At 39.7% G+C, this 24,494-nt stretch overlaps 1 protein-coding gene across 1 annotated transcript; it reads right to left on the bottom strand.

The window, feature by feature from the left end:
- Nucleotides 1–20,532: 20,532 nt before the first annotated feature.
- Nucleotides 20,533–20,877, bottom strand: LOC135622029 (uncharacterized). The gene has a single exon (XM_065123659.1). The coding sequence runs from the start codon at nt 20,875–20,877 to the stop codon at nt 20,533–20,535; it is 345 nt and encodes a 114-aa protein (XP_064979731.1).
- Nucleotides 20,878–24,494: the final 3,617 nt, after the last annotated feature.

Below are 24,494 nucleotides of genomic sequence, written 5' to 3' on the forward strand. Positions count from 1 at the left end.
TCCTCCGACGAGGTCACCGACGTCAATTAGCTGCCTTCCTTCAATGGGCGAAGGCTAACTGCCCTTTTACAGTTTCTCTCCTTTTGACAGGCTTAGGAGACAACCTTTACAGATCCTTTCTCTCCTCTCTTTACAACTCAATACTTAAAGAACAGAAGGAGGAGAACTTTAGGACTTTACACAAATTTGAGCTCTTAGAATCACTGAAAAGATCAAGAATTCGGTGTGGATCTGTATCCTTTCAGTGTTGAATGGGTGGGGTATTTATAGGCCCCAACCCAATTCAAATTTGGAGCTCAAAACGATCACATCCCGGAATTCCGGGATCAGGCGGTTGCACCTCTTGACTGGAGAGGTGGCACCGCCTGGCAGAGCTCGAAGACTGAGCTCAAGCGATTGCACCTCTCTGCCAGAGCTCGAAGACTGAGCTCAGGCGATGCATCTCCTGTCCAAAGAGGTTGCACCTCTCTGCCAGAGCTCGAAGACCGAGCTCGGTGGTTGCACCTCTTGGCAGAGCTCGAAACTTGAGCTCTGGCGGTGCTACCTCTTGACAGAGGAGGTTGCACCGCCCAGTCTCGCTTGGAGACTGAGCCTTGGGCGGTTGCACCTCTTGGCTGGGGCGGTTGCACCTCTTTTACTATTCCAGCTCACTTGGTTTGGCTCCAAACTTGGTCCAAACCAGTCCGAACTTGGGCCTAATTGGCCCTTACTTGGGTTATAGGATTAACACCTAATCCTAACCCTAATTAACGTGCTAACTATGAATTTAAAGACATTTTCTAAGCTATTACAAAGTCCGCAAGTCAAGACTTCTTCTAGCGAGCTTCCGGCAAACTTCCGGCGGTCTTCCGATGAACTCTCGGAAACCATTCTGCGGACTCCCGGCAAGCTCCTAGACTTCACGATTTGATCTTAGCGAGTTCCAACGAGCTTCGTCGGCAAGCTCCGATCTTTCTCGGCGAGCTCCGTGAACTTCCAACGAACCTTCCGGCGAGCTTCCGAAAAACCCTTCGGCAAGCTCCCAACTCATTCTCGGCTAGTTCCAGTAGCATTCCCGACGAACCTTCGGACTTCCGTCGAACTCTCGAACTCGCAACAAATCCTTCGCGCTTGACTCCGACACTTTGTTTCGCTTTATGTCTTCATTGTTATCATAGTTAATCCTGCACAACAAAACAAAACTTCAATCGAGACAATTAATCCTAAGCAATTAACCAAGTTGTCCGACATGTCATTGGTCCCTCGACGCTTCGTCCGATTCTTCGGCGCATCGTCCTCTCGTGCAGCCTATTGCCCAATCGGCCAGTTGACTCCGCAACTCCGATATCCTTGGCACAATACCCGCTCTTCTTGGCCCGATGCCCGAGTCCACGGCCCGAAGCCTTCTGTCGATACGCCGACCGATCCACCGGCCCGACGTCCAATCTTCTGACATGTTCCTTCGGCACAACATGATTTTCCTGCTTTAATTGTCTCATCCTGATCGAAGCATCCTGCGTCACTCAAAACGCAGATTAAATCATAAACATATATCAAGTAGTTTCATCATCAAAATACGAGATTCAACAATCTCCCCCTTTTTGATGATGACAACCACTTGATGACGGAGTTAAACTTAACTCCCGGAGTTTAAACAAACTCCCCCTATCAATATGCCATATTGATAGAACCTTGAATTCAAACTGAATTCAAGTCATTGCAATATTCATCATGAATACTTGCAATACGTCAACATGAACATATGCATAAACTTATGCATCACATGTCATGTCATCAACATACTTTCATCAACATACTTCTCCCCCTTTGTCATCAACAAAAAGGAGAAGTATCACAATCAAGTGTTTGTGTGTGATATTGGTTCAACTCTTTGCATGAAAATCATAATATCAAGTTTTATCATCATGCAATCTTGGAGCTAGAAGATTTAGCAAGTGTTACATCATGCTTAGAACATTCATGCTATCAAGTTTTAGATATTCAAGTTTTATAACATATAAGATAGCACTTTTGGTAATGTTCAAGATAGCAAGTTCTATATCATGCAAGCTAGCAAATTAGAGATGTTCAAGAAGGCAACTCTTGCTTCTTGAAAATTTTGCTCACTTTGCTAGATGCGCAAGTTAGCATTTTTGCCTCTTGAGATAGGCAAGATAGCACATTTGTTTCTTTTGAGATAGCAACTTTTTGCTTCTCTTTAGACCAACAAGCTAGCAATTTTTATGATATACAAGTTTCACAATATATAAGCTAGCAAAGATTTCGAAAGCAAATGCAAGATAAATTTCTTGTGTAAGCTCATGATTCTTGCTTCCTATTGCAATGTGCAAATTGCAAGTTTTGCTTCTTGAGATATTCAAGATAGTGATGTTCAAGAAGACAATTTTTCTTCTTGAAATAAGCAAGTTAGCAATCTTTGCTTCTTAAAATAGGTAAGCTAGCAATCAAGTTTTTGCATCTTCTTGACTTATACAAGCTAGCTATCTCCCCCTTTGTCATTGTAAAAATGAAAGAGAGAATACAGTTTTGTAGTTCTCTTTTCCTTTTAGAACGATTTCAAAATCATGACAAATGATGGATAATCAAGTTATGAATGTCAAGACAATTTTTCATCATGAATATTTTATCATTGCATGCATCATTATCATAACTTGAAGTATTACATGCATGATATTATATCACCATTCATAATTACATTAATATTTCAATATAACAATTTCTTCTCAAAATGTGTAACTTGGCACTCATAGCATTTTAAATCATGATTTACATCATATGCAATACATCACATCATAATTAGAAAGCACAAGTATTGCATGCATAGTTGTACATCATAAATGTTTCATATCATGATGGTATCAATTTTGTCAAATTATATCCTACCATGCATGATCAAAACTTCTCCCCATTTTATCATTGAAAACAAGAAGAAAGTAGGGGGTAGAGCATAAAAGTGTTAAATATTTCAATCATTTCAAGGCATTTATATCATAGATCAAGTCATGATTCGTAATTCATCATAAAGCAGATTAGTTTTCAATCATCACATAAGGCATTTAAGGAATTTTTGAAACATAGGAGAATGATTAAATTAAGCATACAATGTTTCAATCCAATTCAAGTCATGAATATCAATGCTTTCATATTGTGAGTATCAATTCATGAATACCACAAGATATTATTTGTGACTTCAATTTTGCAAGATCAAGATTATGATTTAGATAAAACTTATTCAAATCAAATTATTAATTTGAAATTCATAATCTAGTCATTAAAATTAATTTCGAGATTCACAAAATATCATGAAATCATTAATCTCGATCAGATGGGAAAAGCATTTTTTAAGAGATTCTTTTTCACCTAAGCATGCCTTAGTCTTTATATGCCAAATTAAGATAAGCATTAAAGTTCAAGACATAAGGCAAAGAAATCTTGTATTATGAAATATATGATATCAAGGCTCATGATTCATTCGAAAAGATATAGTAAGTACAAAGAGCAACTTGAAACATTCTTATCAAGATCACATTTTAAAATATTCCAAGTTTCAAGATATCAATATGACACTTCATTGAATTGCATTTCATTTGAAGAACTCCTTTTTGATAAATGTAGGGAGCATAATGAACGATCTTGATTCATAAAGAGCTTCATGTTATCAAGATCATGATTTTAATAATTATTCTCTTTAGCAAAGAATCAAAAAAGCACTTTATTTTTGCATAAGAAATCACATTGTGTTATGATTTATAAATTCTTTTTCTGCACACGAATCATAGGAGATATGAATGTGAAACAAATCTTTGCAAGCAAAAACACTATCATTCATATTTCAAGATGGAGTTTATAAGCATGAATCATTTCATCAAATCCATTTTAGAAAAATATTTTTCATAAGTGTATGAGAAAATCCGATTGTTAGGATACCAATTGTTAACTGAATCCGAAAATGAAATTAACACTTTCATATATTCAAACATGATTTTTGCTATAGATCTTGAAATTAAGTCAAGAAGATCAAACAAGCTCATGATCATGGATAACTTAAAATCACATGCATAAAATTGTTAATAACCATTTCATATTACATCTTTATGCATTACTTTAAATCAAACGTGATTTCATTCAACAATGTTAATCAAACATGATACACATTATTACTTCTTAACCATGATCAAAATCATTTTGTTTGTTTATCATAAAATATGCAATATTATTTTTGAAATTATCAGCATGATCATAATTTTTGTATTTTTATTTTTAAACATGTAATTTTCAAGAAAATTAGTTCTAAACTAAAAAAGAAAATATATCATGAAAGCATCAAGTAATTTCAAAATAAACCAAAGGCATTTTAATTACCTCAATGTCGTAAGCTAGTAAGGCGTAGTTTGCCGCCTCGCTTTTGTTGACTTTCTCGTCTTCAGATGAGCTCGATTCATCCCAATTTTTGTTCTTCTTCTTGCGTTTAAAGCAAGTAGTTCCATTCTTTTTGCTTTTTAATTTTCGTTTCATTTGTAGTTTAAGTTCACCATCACTTGAGCTTATGCTCGAGTGGTCTTCAAATGTTCTATGTCCCAAATCCTTCTTGTTCTTTGGAAGGTGGTTCTCAAGTTCTTTACGTGCATTGCACGTCATTTCATATGTGATCAATGAACCAATTAGTTCTTCAAGTGGAAAATTGTTTAGATTTTTAGCTTCTTGTATTGCAGTTACTTTTGAATCCCACTTTTTAGAAAGAGAACGCAAAATCTTGTTTACGAGTTCAAAATCCGAAAAACATTTTCCATGAGCTCTTAAACTATTGACGACATCCGTGAAACGGGTGTACATGTCGCCTATAGTCTCGCTTGGTTGCATTTGAAAAAACTCAAAATCATGCAATAAAAAGTTAACTTTCGAGTGTTTGACTCTACTAGTTCCCTCGTGCGTGATTTCAAGAATTCGCCAAATGTCAAAAGCCGTTTCACACGTAGAAATCCGATTGAACTCATTTTTGTCCAATGCGCAAAATAAGGCATTCATAGCCTTTGCGTTTAAAGAAAAATTCTTCTTCTCCAAATCCGACCATTCGTTCATCGGTTTGGAGGGAAGTTGAAAACCGTTTTCAATGATACTCCATAAGTCTAAATTTGTAGAAATCAAGAAAACTCTCATTCGAGTTTTCCAATAAGTGTAGTCCAATCCGTTAAACAACGGTGGACGAAAGATCGAAAAGCCCTCTTGAAGAGCCATTTCTCTCAGGTGTAAATCCGAAATGAGAAATACCCCGCTCTGATACCAATTGTTAGGATCGAGAGCACTAAGAGGGGGGGGGGGTGAATTAGTGCAGCGGAAATCTTACAGCAATTTAAAAGCTAAAGCTGCGTTCGTCCGATAAAAAATGATTTCGATATAAAAGCAGAATCACGGTGCAGTTTGCGTCTAAGCGCAGTTTTGCGTCTAAGCGCAGTTTGCGTCTAAACACAGTTTGCGTCTAAGCGCAGTTTGCGTCTAAGCGCAGTTTGCGTCTAAGCACAGTTTGCGTCTAAACTCAGTTTTACGTCCAAACGCAGTTTTACGTCAAAACGCAGTTTTACGTCTAAACGCAGTTTTACGTCTAAACGCAGTTTTGCATCTAAACGCAGTTTTACGTCTAAACGCAGTTTTACGTCTAAACGTAGTTTTACGTCTAAACGCAGTTTTGCGTCTAAACGCAGTTTTACGTCTAAACGTAATTTTACGTCTAAATGTTGTTTTGCGTCTAAAAGCAGTTTTGAACCTTGAAAAGCGTTTTACGTAGAAAGCAATTTGCAGTTATAAATGGAATCCGAATGTAAGCGTAAACTGCAGTGTGAAGATCGTACGAAAACACGATTTACATTTGAATGCAGATTCTGAAAGATCAGAGCTAAGAAACTCGTTCGTAAAGGCGCAGAGGGCAGTAGCAATGTAGGAGGTTTGCAGTAATGATAAAGTGCTCAAGGTAAAAGCAAACCAGAGATTTAGAGTGGTTCGGTCAGTCTTGACCTACTCCACTTTTGGCTTCCTCCTCCGACGAGGTCACCGACGTCAACTAGCTGCCTTCCTTCAATGGGCGAAGGCTAACTGCCCTTTTACAGTTTCTCTCCTTTTGACAGGCTTAGGAGACAACCTTTACAGATCCTTTCTCTCCTCTCTTTACAACTCAATACTTAAAGAACAGAAGGAGGAGAACTTTAGGACTTTACACAAATTTGAGCTCTTAGAATCACTGAAAAGATCAAGAATTCGGTGTGGATCTGTATCCTTTCAGTGTTGAATGGGTGGGGTATTTATAGGCCCCAACCCAATTCAAATTTGGAGCTCAAAACAATCACATCCCGGAATTCCGGGATCAGGCGGTTGCACCTCTTGACTGGAGAGGTGGCACCGCCTGGCAGAGCTCGAAGACTGAGCTCAGGCGATTGCACCTCTCTACCAGAGCTCGAAGACTGAGCTCAGGCGATGCATCTCCTGTCCAAAGAGGTTGCACCTCTCTGCCAGAGCTCGAAGACCGAGCTCGGTGGTTGCACCTCTTGGCAGAGCTCGAAACTTGAGCTCTGGCGGTGCTACCTCTTGACAGAGGAGGTTGCACCGCCCAGTCTCGCTTGGAGACTGAGCCCTGGGCGGTTGCACCTCTTGGCTGGGGCGGTTGCACCGCCCAATCTCGCTGGGAGACATAGCCTGGGCGGTTGCACCTCTTGGCTGGGGCGGTTGCACCTCTTTTACTATTCCAGCTCACTTGGTTTGGCTCCAAACTTGGTCCAAACCAGTCCGAACTTGGGCCTAATTGGCCCCTACTTGGGTTATAGGATTAACACCTAATCCTAACCCTAATTAACGTGCTAACTATGAATTTAAAGACATTTTCTAAGCTATTACAAAGTCCGCAAGTCAAGACTTCTTCTAGCGAGCTTCCGGCAAACTTCCGGCGGTCTTCCGATGAACTCTCGGAAACCATTCTGCGGACTCCCGGCAAGCTCCTAGACTTCACGATTTGATCTTAGCGAGTTCCAACGAGCTTCGTCGGCAAGCTCCGATCTTTCTCGGCGAGCTCCGTGAACTTCCAACGAACCTTCCGGCGAGCTTCCGAAAAACCCTTCGGCAAGCTCCCAACTCATTCTCGGCTAGTTCCGGTAGCATTCCCGACGAACCTTCGGACTTCCGTCGAACTCTCGAACTCGCAACAAATCCTTCGCGCTTGACTCCGACACTTTATTTCGCTTTATGTCTTCTTTGTTATCATAGTTAATCCTGCACAACAAAACAAAACTTCAATCGAGACAATTAATCCTAAGCAATTAACCAAGTTGTCCGACATGTCATTGGTCCCTCGACGCTTCGTCCGATTCTTCGGCGCATCGTCCTCTCGTGCAGCCTATTGCCCAATCGGCCAGTTGACTCCGCAACTCCGATATCCTTGGCACAATACCCGCTCTTCTTGGCCCGATGCCCGAGTCCACGGCCCGAAGCCTTCTGTCGATACGCCGACCAATCCACCGGCCCGACGTCCAATCTTCTGACATGTTCCTTCGGCACAACATGATTTTCCTGCTTTAATTGTCTCATCCTGATCGAAGCATCCTGCGTCACTCAAAACGCAGATTAAATCATAAACATATATCAAGTAGTTTCATCATCAAAATACGAGATTCAACAGGCACTAAGATGGGGGGTGAATTAGTGTAGCGATAAAATAACGTCGGTTTAAAAACTTCGTTTCAATAAAATTGGTTTCGTAAAGATGTTAACTTGAAAGCATATTCGTAAAAGAATAGTGGATGTAAAGAGCAAGTAAGGAGGTTTGCAGTTAAAGTAAATTGCACAAATATAAATAAATCAGATTTTAGAATGGTTCAGTCATCGTGACCTACATCCACCTCGTTGATTCCTCTTCCGTCGAGGCCACTGGCATCCACTATTGGTCTTCCTTCAATAGGTAAAGACTAACCATCTTTTACACCCCTTGTCTCCTTTTTATGAGTTTAGGAGACAACCCTTATAAGTACTCACACTCCTCTTACAGAATTCTAAACTTAGAGTGGAGAAGGAAATTTCTCAAAAGATTACAACAGTGTTTCTTTACTTTTAAACTCTTTGTGCTTATATCTTTTAACCAGGGATGAGATAGGTATTTATAGGCTTCAAGTTGATTCAAACTTGGAGCCTAAAAACATCTCATCCCAAGTTTCTCGAGCATGGGCGGTACCATCGCCTACGCTAGGCGATCCCATTGCTTGTGTCAGTCTAACACTAACACTGCGCTGGGCGGTACCACCGCCTGGGATGTTGTGCTGGGTAGTACCATCGCCCAGATTGGTGGTACTACCGCCTGGCACCCTGCCAGAGGTGGTGCAACAGCCTAGACTAGTGGTACCATCGCTTGACATAGTCTAGAAGATAGTGCCACTTCTTAGGGCATTGTTTGGGCCTCTCATTGGGCCCAACATAGTCCTTACATAGGCCTAGTTGGCCCCTAATTTTGTTGGCCCAAATTCAAACCTAATTACGGGCTAACTATGATACCTATGACATTTGCTAAGCTAAATAAGTCCCTATGTCTTGGTTTCTTCCGGTGAGCTTCCGGCGAACATCCGATGATCTCTTAGCAATGTTACAACGGACTCCCGACAAGCTCTTGGACTTCATGACGATCTTCTTGGTGAGTTTCGATGAGCTTCTCTAGCAAGCTCTGAGACTTCTTGGTTGGTTCCGCTAGAACTTTCGACGAACGTCCAGAATTCCGACAAACTCTCGAACTCCCAAAGAAATTACGTCCTTGACTCCGGGACTTCATTTTGCTTCATGCCTTGCTATCATAGTTAATCCTAAATATGTAAAAATATACTTCGATCTAGACAATTAATACTAAGCATTAATCATGTTGTCCGGCATGTCATTGGTCTTTCGACCCTTCGTCCGATTCTTCGACGTATCATCCTCTATTGCGGCCTATTACCTAATCGGCCAGTTGACTTCACAACTCTGATATCCTTGGTACAATATCCACTCTTCTTTGCCCGATGCCCAAATCCATGGCTCGAAGCTTTCTGTCGATACATCGACAGATCCTTCAACCCGACGTCCAATCTTTTGACATGTTCCTCCGGCCCAACATGATTCTTCCTGCTTTAATTGTCTCATCCTAATCGAAACATCCTACGTTACTAAAAACACATATTAAATAAAAAATATTTATCAATTGGTTTCATCATTAAAATACAAGATTCAACATTAATGAACTATGAAATGACGTGCATGACACATGATGAACATGAGAACTACCTTCCAAAAAATAAGAAGGATATGACACTTAGAACTAAAAAAGACCACTCGAGCAAAAGCTCAAGTGATGATGAGAACTTGACACTTTTAACAATAAAATTCAAAAGATTAATAAGAAGAAACAAAATAAATTTTATAAAACAAGATCCTAAAAAATAAAATGAACTAAAAAAGGATATAATCATATGATATGAATGCAAGAAGCCAAACACTTTAAAAATTAATGTCCCCAAGCTATACATATGTATACATGTATATATATATATATATATATATATATATATGTATATATATATATATGTATGTATATATATATACATATGTATATATATATACATATGTATATATATATATGTATGTATGTATATATATATATACATAAGTATATATATATACATACATACATATATATATATACATATCTATATATATATATATATATACATACATATTTATATATATATACATATATGCATATATATATATATATATGCATATATATATATATATATGTATATATATATATATATATATATATATATATATATATATATATATATGCATATATATACATATATATACGTATATATATACATATATATATACATATATATACAGACATATATACATATATATACATACATATATACATATATACATACATATATATACATACATATATACATATATGTATATATGTATATATATATATATATATATATATATATGTATATATATATATATATATGTATATATATATATATATATGTATATATATATATATATATGTATATATATATATATATGTATATATATATATATATACATATATATATATATATATATATATCTAATCCATATTTTGAGATAAGTGATAAAAGACTACCTACAATCGTGAGAAAGATAAAACGGTTAAAGATGGATCAAAGTTGGGCCGGAGTCAATGATTGTGCATTCGGCTAGATGAATCGGAAGATACACCGAAGGATCATTGATGCTGTGAAAGCTCGTTGGAAGTTCGTCGGGAGTTCGCCGAAAGATTGTCGGGAGTTCGTCGGTAGTTCACCGAGAGTTCTATTGAACCATTGACGTGCACGATAGCTCAAATTATAAGTAGAATAATTATTTTATCCTTAACTATCATAGTTAGGACTTTGATTTGAGTTAGTTTTGGGAGAAATTTTACTAATTAAATTAGGAGCCAATTGAGCCTATAACTAAGCTGATAGGGCTGGTTGGATGGCCCATTCAGCCAGCTAGGTCCACGTTAGGCAGTGGCACTGCCCTGACTAGGCGGTGGAACCACTTGAGGCTTGGCCTCCTAGGTGGTTTGGGTGGTGGTACCACTCAGACTAGGCGGTGGTACTACCGACAGTTATTGTTGCCAAGTAGTGGTACCACCCTATTAAGCGATGGTACCATTAGAGCCCGATCTTCGATGCTCTATTAGGCAATAGTACCGCCTAGACTGAGTAGTGGTACTACCTATTGTCAATCTTTAGGTGGTGGTACCGCCGAATACTGGCAGTGGTACCGTCACTACCCTGAAAATCGTAGATAAGATAATTTTTGGCTCAATTTCTAAAGTCATTAGAGACTATAAATACCCCACTCTTTCCTACATAAAAGAGCAATGAAAGTTTGAACAAAAATCTTAAGATCTTGGGTTATAAAATTGCTAAGTTTCCTCATTGCTTTCTAGTTTTGTGATCATTCAAGAGAGGTGTGAGAGGCTTGTAAAGGTTGTCTCCTAAACTCATAAAAAAAAAAAAGTGTTGTAAGAGGGTGGTTGGTCTTTGCCAATTGAAGGAGAACCATTAGTGGACGTCGGTGACCTCAATAGAGGAGGAATCGGGAGTGGATGTACGTCATGACAACTGAACCACTAGAAATCCGTTGTAATATCTAATTTGTCATTCTTATTCTATTTTTTCTTCATATTGCTTATTTACTTTGCTGCTTACTCCCCTTTACACCTTCTTTATGATTAACGCATTTTCGATATGGGTTTAAATTGAAACAAAATTTTTTATTCGATTTAATTTTTATCAAAAGCACTAATTCACCCCCCCCTCTTAGTGTCGACTTAATCATAACATTTGGTATCAGAGCAAGGTTACTCTATATTTGGTTTAAAACTCAAGAGCGATGGCTTTTGTTGACAATCAAAAGGGACTTTCTGTCACTCGTCCTCCTATGATAAATGAGACGGACTACACTTATTGGAAAACTAAGATGAGAATTTTCTTGCTTTCTATGGATTTCAAAACATAGAACATTATTGAAAGCAGTTTTGAGACGTCTTTTAAACCAATGAATGAATGAAATAATTTGGAAAAGAATACCTTCTCGTTAAATGTTAAAGTAATGAACGCTTTATTTTGTGCTCTTGATAAAAACGAATTTAATTGGGTTTCTATATGTGAAACTACACATGAGATTTGGCACACACTCGAAGTTATACACGAAGGCACATATAGGCTTAAAGAGTCAAAAATTAATCTCTTGGTGCATAATTTTGAGTTATTTAGAATGAAACCAAGTAAAACCATTTGAGATATATACACCCGTTTTATGGATGTCTTCAATGGTTTGAAAGCACTTAGTAAATATTTTTCTAATGTTGAACTTGTCAATAAAATATTAAGTTCTCTTCTGAAAAGTTGGGATTCAAAAGTGATGGCAATACAAGAAACAAAGGACTTGAATAACTTTGCTCTTGAAGAACTTATCGGGTCATTAATGAGCTACGAAATTACGTACATGACAGATGATGAATATGAGAACTATCTTCTTAAAAACAAGAAGGATATGACACTTAGAACTAAATAAGACCACTCGAGCGAAAGCTCAAGTGATGATGAGGACTTCACAGTTTTAACAATAAAATTCAAAATATTCATAAGAAGAAACAAAACAAATTTTGTAAAACAAGATACTAAGAACAAAAATGAACTCAAAATGAATATAATTATATGCTATGAATGCAAGAAGCTAGGGCACTTCAAAAATGAATGTCCCCAAGTGAAGAAGCTATCAAGGAAAAAGAAGATACTCAAGGTGACTTGAGACGATTCAAGTGCATTTGAAGACAAGGAGCCAACCAACAAAGAAGTTACAAACTACGCAATAATCGCACTTAGCGACGAGATAAATGACTCAATCAAAGCTCATTTATCTTTTGATGAATTATTAAGTGCTTATCATGATTTGTTTAATGAATATAAATTAGTTGGTAAAAAATATAAATTATTAAAAAAGGAGCATGCTTCTCTTGTTAGTGAATTTGATAGATTAAAAAATGAGCATGATGTTAGTATGTTAGCTCCTTGTACTCAATATGAAGAGTTAGTGTCATTTAAAAAGAAAAAAATATTACTACAAGAAATATTAGAAAAATTTAAAATAGGAAATAACATGTTCATAGAAAGAAAGAAATTGACTTTGTGAGTAACACTCAACAAAAGCCAACTATCTTCGTTAAATGACCTACATTACATGTCTCATCAAGAGAAATATATAATTTTTATAGAAGTTGTGGTCATTTTTCTAACAAATGTCTATTTAAATGGTTTAATTCATACAAATTAGTTTGGGTTCATAAAGGAACCATAAATCACTCGGGTAGTTCTACATATGTGAGACCCAAGGTTAAATGAGTACCTAAAAAAAAACCCTCCTTATAGATGTGTTTATAATCACAAGCTAGGAACAAGATATGGTATCATGATAACGAATGCTCAAGGCACATGATCAGAAATTCAACTTATCTTTCAAGCTCACTAGCTAAAACAACAATAATAAGGAAATATTATTTGAACCAAAATGTTTTAAACTTTAGGATTTTTGATAAACCTTTTGAGTAAAGATGGTATATGTAATGTCTTTTAGTTTTAAATAATGACGCATGATTTTTGTATGAAATACTAGAGTATAGTAAAGCTAAAGAATCATAGCTATCCTTAATCTTATAGGAAACTATCTACATTGCTTTCATTGGATTTCTAAAAAAGTGATGATGACTTTGGATTTATTTTTATATGAGATAATATGTTAGTGTTTATGACTTGAGATGTATCTTAATTCTCGAGGATATTTATCCAAACAAATCTTGATTCTCTCACCTCATTTCTTTTTAAGGATTTCATTAACTATTCTCCTAGGATTCTATCATACATTGACTAAGGAAAGGAGTTATTCAAATAAACCATGATATATCACTAGATTTCTTAATGTCTTTGACTTGAATGACATAGTCAAATGTCAAATGTTGAAGGTTGAATGGTTGCAAGATCAAATTGCAGCTTGAAAATGAGCCGAAGGCAGTGCACCAATAGTTGCACCGTTGGACTAGCGATAGCACCACCATAGCACACTACCCATATGCAGTAGCACCGTCTAGTTGGCGATACCACCCCCAACCCTCTCTACACCCCTCTAAACTGCTCCACACCTCATTCCTCTTGCTCTCCATCTAGAAACTTAAGAAAACTCTCATCCTTTACAAAACTAAGGATCAATCTCAAACCCCCGTTTGGTGATCATAAGAAGTTTACTACAAAGGTAATTCCTAAACCCAATTGATTCTCTCATTATCTATTCATTACTTGTTCTTGCCTCTTATTATTTGTGATATATGTAGTTTCCATTGTAGGGAAATCCTTGGGGGCGACATCATATGTGCAGCGGAAGAACAAGAAAAATAAAATCCCTGATTCCCAAAGAGATATTCGTCGTCGTACGAAGATTGGTACGCAAAAATCCACGAAACATGAAACTATAGAGTAGATTGTGTTACCTAGGGAGATCGTATATCCCTATTTCCTTGCAGATCCTTAGGAGAGGGTGAAGGAGGTCAAGCGTCCTCCTCTCTAGCAGTGATCCACACAGTAGGGTTGCGACGACGCTCCTCAAAACTCCAGACCTACTCTGAGGTGGAGATGGAGAGGAGAATAGGAAAAGGCAAAACAAAAGCTCTCTAGTCCATGGGGCTCTGAATCCCTCCTATTTATAGAGGTCCCCTATCAAACCTTAATGGGTCCTCCCCTAGTGGGTATTGGATCTGCATCCAATAAGACAAGGGCTCCGTCGGATATCTCATATCCGAACCTCTATTCATCGCAATGCCTACCATATGTGTGACCCTATAGGCCCAATATCGAGCTGGCCGTGAGTCATACCTGTCAGAACTCCTTCTAACTCAGTGAATTATTATCTCTGTAATAATTCACTCAACTCATCGACTACGGACGTACTATGCCACTACGCCATAGTCCCTAGATGATACAAGGGAATCCAATCCATTGGACCTGTCTGTCCTCAGTTACCGTGTACCTATAGTCCCTCATCCATCTAATATACCAGAGACTGTATATCGAGCATGTTGTTGTCAGACCCACACGGTTTCGTCTCGAGTCTTGCTCTAATCGGATTCTCCCGGAGAACTCTTTCTCTCTCAACCCGAATGACCCTGGCCAAGGATTTGTCTGAGCAAGAACACATTGGATATTCCTCTCATGACGCCGAAAGTGGATGATCCTCTATCGACACTCAATAGCCCTCGTAAGGTCGACTACCACTCCCAATGACCAGCTGTACTAGATCTAGGACAGCCAAACCTTGGTGTCTCAAGTCTAAGGACCAGATACACCACTAGGACTATGGAATCGCTGTCTGACAATAAGGCATCATCAACCATCCAGCATTCCGTAAGCGGATCAATCAGTGAACTCATTCTCCAATGAGCACCTGTATTGTATCCCTGGTGTCCCTACATAAGCAGCTATGAGACCAGCTGCATCCATCATATGGATGGGTATACAGCACACCAGTATGTCCGGTTGTCACGATATCCCTTTCGAGTAACCTATGACCGGGATTATTTAGGATATGTGTTTAAAGGTGAATCGATCTCACTATCGTGATCTCATCACGATCCGATTCCCATTACACAAATCCAAGGACATCACAATTTATGTATGCATTTATGCAATAGTTATAAAGTGATATATGCCAAAATATAATAAACAAAAAGATTCTATATTAAGTCACATGTACCATCACTCACGTGATTGGCTTGCTGGGCACCTATGACTAGCAATCTCCCACTTGACCTAAAGCCAATCACCTATGTGTCCGATCCCCATCAGACCCCTATGACGCTCAAAACAAATATGAGACAACGGCTTTATTAATGGATCTACAATGTTATCTTCGGATGGAACTCTTTCCACTACTACATCTCCTCGGGTCACGATCTCTCTGATAAGGTGGAACCTCCTCAGAACATGATTAGATTTCTGATGAGACCTAGGTTCCTTTGCTTGAGCAATCACCCCGTTGTTGACGTAATATAGGGAGATCGGCTCTTCGCTACCCGACACAACTCCCAAATCTGTGATGAACTTCTTCACCCAAACTCCCTTCTTTGCTGCATCTGATGTAGCAATGTACTCCGCCTCTGTGGTCGAGTCAGTAGTGGTATCTTGCTTGGAACTCTTCCAGCACACAACTCCTCTATTCAAGGTGTACACATACCCTGAATTCGACTTGCTATCATCGACATCAGACTGAAAACTTGAGTCAGTGTAGCCTTCAACCTTAAGGCTATTACCTCCATATACTAGTAAAAGATCCTTAGTCCTTCTCAAGTACTTAAGGATATACTTTACTGCTTTCCAGTGCTCCAAGCCTGGATCCGCCTGATACCAGCTCGTGACACTCAGAGCATGCGCTATATCAGGCTTAGTACATAGCATGACATACGTGATAGACCCTATTGCTAAGGCATAAGGTATCATATCCATGTTCGCCCTTTCTTCTGGAGTCTTTGGGGACATACTTGTAGAAAGCGATATCCCATGTCTCATCGGTATGAGACCTCTCTCTTGGAATTTTCCATGCCAAACCTTTTGATAATGGTTTCTATGTACCTGGACTGGGACAAGCCAAGCATCCTCTTGGATCTATCTTTATAGATTCTAATCCCCAAAATATAGGATGCTTCCCCTAAGTCCTTCATGGAGAAGTGTCTAAATAACCAAGCCTTTACTGTGGATAGCATTCCTACGTCATTCTCAATGATCAGGATGTCATCCACATATAACACCAAAAAGGTGATAGCGCTCCCACTTACCTTTCTGTATACACAAGGCTCATCTTCGTTCTTAACGAAGTCATAAGATCTGATTGCCTCATCAAATCTTATGTTCCAACTTCGGGAAGCTTGCTTTAATCCATAAATGGATCTTAGCAACCTACACACCTTATTTGGATAGTTCTTGGACACATATCCCTCAGGTTGCATCATATACACCTCCTCCTCGAGGTTCCCATTGAGGAATGCGGTTTTCACATCCATCTGCCAGATCTCATAATCATAGTGTGCTGCAATAGCCAATAAAATTCTGATGGATTTTAGCATTGCTACGGGTGAGAAGGTTTCGTCATAGTCAACACCTTGCCTTTGACGATACCCCTTAGCCACTAGCCTTGCTTTATAGGTCTCTACCTTTCATCTACTCCGATCTTTTTCTTAAAGATCCACTTGCAACCGATGGGTACAATACCTTCGGGCGCATCAACTAGGTTCCAAACCTTATTGGAGTACATAGAATCCATCTCAGAATTCATGGCTTCTTGCCACTTCCCGGAGTCTATACTCAAAATAGCCTCCTCGTAGGTCTGAGGATCAATATACTCTGCATCCTCTCCTGTAATATGTCCTACATATCTCTCAGGAGGATGGGATACTCAATCAGATCTGCGTAAAGTTGAAACTTGTGTATTAGGTACCTGAACAGACTCGGTCTGTAGAGTGGTGCTTGAGCTTGGTTCTCCAACCTCGCTCAATTCTATCATTCTCCCACTATCTCCGCCAAGAATGTGTTCCTTCTCAAGGAACACTGCTCTCTTAGCTACAAAGACCTTTTGGTCCTCGAGATGATAGAAATAATACCCACAAGTTTCCTTGGGATATCCCACAAATTTGCATCGCTCTGTCCTTGATTCTAACTTATCGAGGTCGTGTCTTTTAACATTTGCAGGGCAGCCCCAAATCTTAACAACCTTAAGATCAGGCTTCTTCCCTTTCCATATCTCATATGGTGTAGACACTACCGACTTAGTTGGAACTCTGTTCAGAAGGTAAGCTACGGTTTCTAGGGCATATCCTCAGAATGAGATGGGTAGGTCAGTGAAACTCATCATGGACCGTACCATATCTAATAATGTACGATTTCTCCTTTCAGAGACACCATTGAGCTGAGGTGTATAAGGAGGTGTCCATTGGGATAATATCCCATGGTCCTTGAGGAACTGAGTGAACTCTGTACTTAAGTACTCACCTCCTCGATCTGATCGAAGAGTTTTGATACTCTTTCCAGTCTGGTTTTCCACCTCATTCTTATACTCTCTGAATTTCTCAAAGGCCTCGGACTTGTACTTCATTAAGTACACATATCCATACCTTGAGAAATCATCATTAAATGTAATGAAGTAGGAGTAACCTCCAATGGCATGAGTTGACATGGGTCCACATACATCACTATGTATGAGTTCCAACAACTCAGTGGCTCTCTCTCTAGTTCCACTAAATGGAGAGTTAGTCAGTTTTCCACGAATGCAAGGCTCACAAGTTGCATATGACACATAGTCGAATGGATCTAGATATCTATCATTTAGCAACTTTTGAATCATTCTTTCATGGATGTGACCTAGCCTACAATGCCACAGGTATGCACTGTTCAACTCATCTCGTTTCCTTTTGGACACATTTACATTCATGATATGTGGAGTGGTGTCTAATATAAATAAACCATTATGCAATGTTCCTTTCATGATGATCTTATCATCTAATAATATCAAACAACCATTGTTCTCAAAAATAAATTTATATCCACTAACTGTTAAACATGAAATGGAGATAATGTTTTTGATAATAGAAGGAACAAAATAACATGCATCTAATGCAATAAAAGCTCCACTAGGCAGATGTAGTGCAACCTCGCCAACAGCTACTACAGCAACTTTTGCTCCATTACTCATCTTGAGGTCCATCTCGCCTCTCTCTAGTCTCTTAGGCCTTGCCAGAACCTGCAATGAATTGCATATATGATAAGGACTACCGGTATCCAATACCCATATGTTATCATAAGAGTCTGACAAATGGAGACTGATCATGAATGTACCTAAAGCTTCATCAAGCTTTTGTTTCGCCCTTTCTACAAGGTACTCTTTGCAGTTTCTCTTCTAGTGCCCATCTTTACCATAGTGGAAGCACTGGCCTTTATCCTTTGCCTCATCTTTCTTAGCAACCTTTGCTTTACCTGGTTTAACCTTGCCCTTTCCCTTCTTAAGGGACCTTTCTGCTTTCCTTTTCCTTTTGGTCTCACTAGTGTAGAGAACTGGCTTCTCTTTCTTGATAGTACTCTCTGCCTCCCTCAACATATTAAGAAGCTCTAGGAGAGTCACTTCAAGCTTGTTCATATTAAAATTCATTATGAACTGTGAAAAGGAATCTGGTAGGGACTAAAGCACAATGTCCACACACAAGTTATCCTCTAGGACCATTCCTAGACCTGTGAGTTTCTCTATCCACTCAATCATCTTTCGGACATGGTTCTGAACCGGTGTCCCCTCAGTCATCCTAGCGCGGAAGAGGCTCTTAGATATCTCATATCGCTGAGTCCTTCCCTATTCCTCAAACAATTTACGGACATGTAGGAGAATGGATCTGGCATCCATCTTTTCATGTTGTCTCTGTAACTCAGGAGTCATAGAGCTCAACATATAGCACTGAGCAAGAGTGGAGTCATCAATGTACTTTACGTAGCGAGCGATCTCATCCTCGTTTGCCCCTTCTTCGGGCGTAGGCATCATTGTATCAAGGACGTACACGATTTTCTCCGCTGTGAGAACAATTCTCAAGTTACGGAGCCAATCCGTATAATTTGGACCAGTGAGGCGGTTGACATCAAGTATGCCACGTAAGGGATTTGAAAGCAACATTTTCTGAAAATAAAGATTCAGAAGAAATCAATAACATGCAGATTTTGCAAGAAATATACTATCAAGATATGGACTTCTATCTTAATATGCTCCCACTATTTTACTAACGAGTCACGCGACACCCTCAGCATGTGAAACGGAAGTCTCCGGCAGACTTCTAGTGGGGATCAGGATCCAATCAGCGTCTTAGTGTAACCTCGAGGGACTCGACCAATCACACTAAGCCTAAAAGGTAGGCAACTCTTGTCGATCATAACTCCTTGTGATTCCCGTCCTGTTCAGCCTCCGAATCACCATGGCCTCGAGGGACTCGACCAACCAAGATGCTCGGTTAAGTCAACACCTTCGTTACAAGATGAGTCTGATTTGATTATATACCCTCGAGGGACTTGACCAAGTATACCATGCCCTCAGGTCACCGGTGACATCTCTATGTCGTAAGCAAGATAGCGAATCGCGATATAGGTGAGTCTCAAGGGACTCGACCAACTCAACCTACACCGGGAATCGGTTCCTACTTATAACGATGGAAGGCCACGTGCGTCATTCTAATTGCCTCACATTTACCGACTTAATATTATCGAGAGATGTTTCTATGATTTGGTCTCCTAATATGACATGTCACAAATATACATATTTAATATATATCTACATCGCATGCAAATATATATACATATCTAGTATGTGTATAAGCAATTACACCAAATGATCATGGACCACAACCTAATATGATTAGGACCGAGCCAGTAGGCCTAACACTCACATCAAGATCTCCATGCCCTGTGATCGTCCATTTCGTCCTTGTCGGTTCCGTCGACATCTTGATGCATCTTCATGCATCACGATCGTCCATCTCGTGGGTCCCTCTATCGCATCCACGCTCCCGCTGTGCCTCCTCTTATGATTACAACTTAATCATAGGCACGCAGGCCCGACAATAAACGAGAAATATAATGGAGGTTCGCAGACCTCAATAATAATAATCATAGGTACACACATCACACGGTCCATGATCATCCGTCCACATATCATACATCACATGTATAAATAATCATCATCATGTAGGACTACTAGATAATAATAATAAACTAAATCCTTTAATTAATTAATATTTTCTGAAATCAGGGACATTATAGGGAATTTCTGAATTCATAGGGGTATTTTCATAATTTGGACAAAAGACAGAAATTGGAATTTCTCAAATTTCGAGGGTCAAAACTATCTTTTGCACAGAAAACCCTAATGCCCTTTCCCCTTTTCGATGTTGTCGTCGCCGCCACCTTGCTGGTGACGGCTTGTGCAGCGGGGCGAGGGCACTGCCCTCGCCTGCAAGCGGCACGCCCGCTGGCAGCGCAGCCGCTGCGGGTGGGCACCCCTTTCGGGCGCCGCCGCCTCCGCAGGCGGTGCTGTCCCGCCGGGCGACCGCCCCTTAGGGGGGGTTTCGCTTGCGGGAGCAACGGCGGCGGGCGCCGCTGCCCGTGGGCTACCAGCCCCGCCGGCAGTAAGCCTGCTGCAAGCAGGCCCCCGGACGACTGCAACAGACGCAACCCCTGTGCTGCCCGCCTTCGGCTGCGCTGCACACATGTAGATCGAGGGCAGCAACTATTGCTGCCCTTCCTTGTTTTTGCGTCAACAATTTTGACGTCAAAATTCTTCTTAAACACAACACACGCAGTTCAAAACCAATCATTCGCACGAACAACCTGGCTCTGATACCACTGTAGGGAAATCCTTGGGGGCGACATCATATGCGCAGCGGAAGAACAAGAAAAACAAAATCCCCGATTCCTAAAGAGATGTTCGTCGTCGTGCGAAGATTGGTACGCAAAAATCCGTGAAACATGAAACTGCGTATAGAGTAGATTATGTTACCTAGGGAGATCATATATCCCTATTTCCTTGTAGATCCTTAGGAGAGGGTGAAGGAGGTCAAGCGTCCTCCTCTCTAGCGGTGATCCACACAGCAGGGTTGTGACGACGCTCCTCAAAACTCTAGACCTGCTATGAGGTGGAGATGGAGAGGAGAATAGGAAAAGACAAACAAAAGCTCTCTAGCCCATGGGGCTCTGAATCCCTCCTATTTATAGAGGTCCCCTGTCAAACCTTATTGGGTCCTCCCCTAGTGGGTATTGGATCTGCAGCCAAGAAGACAAGGGCTCTGTCGGATATCTCATATCCGAACCTCTATTCATCGCAATGCCTACCATATGTGTGTGACCCTCTTGGCCCAATATCGAGCTGGCCATGAGTCATACCTGTCAGAACTCCTTCTAACTCAGTGAATTATTATCTCTGTAATAATTCACTCGACTCATCGACTACGGATGTACTAGGCCACTACGCCGTAGTCCCCAAACGATACAGGGGAATCCAATCCATTGGACCTGTCTATCCTTAGTTACCGTGTCCCTATAGTCCCTCATCCATCTAATATACCAGAGACCGTATATCGAGCATGGTGTTGTCAGACTCACACGGTTTCTTCTCGAGTCTCGCTCGAATCGGATTCTCTTGGAGAACTCTTTCTCTCTCAACCCGAATGACCCTGGCTAGGGATTTTTCTGAGCAAGAACACATGGGATATTCCTCTCATGACGCCGAGAGTGGATGATCCTCTATCGACACTCAATAGCCCTCGTAAGGTCGACTACCACTTCCAATGACCAGCTGTACTAGATCTGGGATAGCCAAACCTATAAGTCTGGTATCAAAGAGTGGAGCACTCATTCAGGGCATCCTTGGTGTCTCAAGTCTAAGGACCAGATACACCACTAGGACTACGGAATCACTGTCTGACAATAAGGCATCATCAACCATCCAGGATTCCGTAAGCGGATCAATCAGTGAACTCATTCTCCAATGAGCACCTGTACTGTATCCCTAGTGTCCCTACACAAGCAGCTATGAGACTAGCTGCAATAATCATATGGACAGGTATATAGCACACTAGTCTGTCCGGTTATCACGATATCCCTCTCAAGTAACCTATGACCGGGATTATTTAGGATATGTGTTTAAAGGTGAATCGATCTCACTATCGTGATTTCATCACGATCCGATTCCCATTGCATAAATCCAAGGACATCACAATATATGTATGTATTTATGCAATAGTTATAAAGTGATATATGCCAAAATATAATAAGCAAAAAGATTCTATATTAAGTCACACGTGTCATCACTCACGTGATTGGCTTGCTGGGCACCTATAACTAGCATCCATGACATCTAGAAGATTCTCAAGGGACAAAGGAAAGAGAAGATTAGATTAAACCTATGATTCATACTCTTTGATTTCCCTCAACATGCTCTTAAATTTTCAACCTTTGAGTCTAGAAGTATACAGAAGGCAAAATATCTAGATCTAGAGAAATTGAGTAATTTGGAACCAATTCAATGGTTTGTTAACTTAGATGTCCTCCTAATTCTTCAAATAAGTGAACCCATTTATCCTAGACTTGTTTGGTTGTTTTACAATAACTTACATGTGGATGAACATGATAGGGTGTCCACTTATCTCTTAGGGCATCATATACTCATTACTGATAGCATAATTAGTAACCTCATAGGAATTCCTGAGAAAATGAGATGTTGCTATTTTAGAGGACAATGGGATATAGAATCAGTTGGGATCATATATTCTGAGGCTTTAGGTACTATTTTTGGTAACCCAAATTTGTCCATCGTTCCAAAATGTTGTGAACATTTGCTACTTTTCAGTATAAAATTGCTTCATCATATCATGATAAGTATTCTACTTCCAAAACAATACTATCATGATGAAGTTAGTCAAATGAAATTAGGAACAATGTATTGGATTATGATAGGACATGATAATTATTTTGCATACGATAAAACATGATTGAATTGTCAATAAAAGATATGATGCTTCCATATGGTGCTTGATTACTAGACTAATGTATGCACATGACATAGTCATTCCACTAGATGAAGAAACCTTAAAATTAGATTGATTTAATGTCATTAATAGAAACCTATTAAGGAGATTAAGATGTATAATAAGAAATGATATTTGAACTAGATTACCTAGGAGGACTAATCCTCCCCCACCTAAATTAAAACTAGAAACACCTATATATTGGGAAAGTTAATCTCCTCTTACTAGTCCCTTTGAGGCAACATCTCCAACAGAGCCAGCACCCTCCTCGTCTGCTGATTCCATAGTAACTCGACTTGATTGAATTGAACTATATCAAAATCAAATCTTAACCAAGATGCAACAAATTCATTCATGGATAACTTAATACTCTATTTAGACATTTTTGTTTACTACCACTTGAATAGCTTGTATATTTTACCTTTCTTTTTATTAATAAAAGGGAGTGGGGAACTTGTTGAATCTCGTATTTTGATGATGAAACAACTTGATATGTGTTTATAATTTAAACTGTATTTTGAGTGATGTAGGTCTACTCGATCAGGATTAGACAGTTAACGCAGGAGGAATTGACGTTGCGCCGGAGGAGATCACGTTAGGATATTGGACGGCAGAAGGCTTCGGACGTCGGGCATCGGGCCAAGGAGAGCGAAATTGCACCAAGGATATCGGGGTTGCGGAGGTCAACCATCGATTGGGCAACAAGCCGTAAGAGAGGACGATGCGCTGAAGAATCGGTTGAAGCGCTAACCAATAACGTGCCGGGCAACAGAATGTCAATTCACGTTGTAATAATTGTCTAGATCGGAGTAGAGTTTTGGCTTATGTGTGTAGGATTAACTACGATAATGATGAAGATATAAAGCGAAACAAAGTGTCGAAGTCAAGCGCAAAGGATTTGTTGCGAGTTCGAGAGTTCGACGGAAGTCCGAAGGTTCGTCGGGAATGCTGCTGGAACTAGCCGAGAATGAGTAGGGAGCTTGCCGAAGGGTTTTTCGGAAGCTCGCCAGAAGGTTCATTGGAAGTTCGCGGAGCTCGCCGAGAAAGATCGGAGCTTGCCAAAGAAGCTCATTGGAACTCGCCAAGATCAAATCGTGAAGTCTAGGAGCTTGCCGGGAGTCCGCAGAATGGTTTCCGAGAGTTTATCGGAAGATCGTCGGAAGTTCGTCGGAAGCTCGCCGGAAGAAGTCTTGACTTACGAACTTTGTAATAGCTTAGAAAATGTCTTTAAATTTATAGTTAGCACGTTAATTAGGGTTAGGATTAGGTGTTAATCCTATATCCCAAGTAGGGGCCAATTGGG

Source organism: Musa acuminata, chromosome BXJ2-9, assembly GCF_036884655.1.
Source record: "Musa acuminata AAA Group cultivar baxijiao chromosome BXJ2-9, Cavendish_Baxijiao_AAA, whole genome shotgun sequence".
NCBI lineage: Eukaryota > Viridiplantae > Streptophyta > Magnoliopsida > Zingiberales > Musaceae > Musa > Musa acuminata.

Coding starts and splice junctions, on each gene's coding strand:
- LOC135622029 (XM_065123659.1), bottom strand. CDS start 20,877: ATGTGTGCAGCGCAGCCGAAGGCGGGCAGCACAGGGGTTGCGTCTGTT.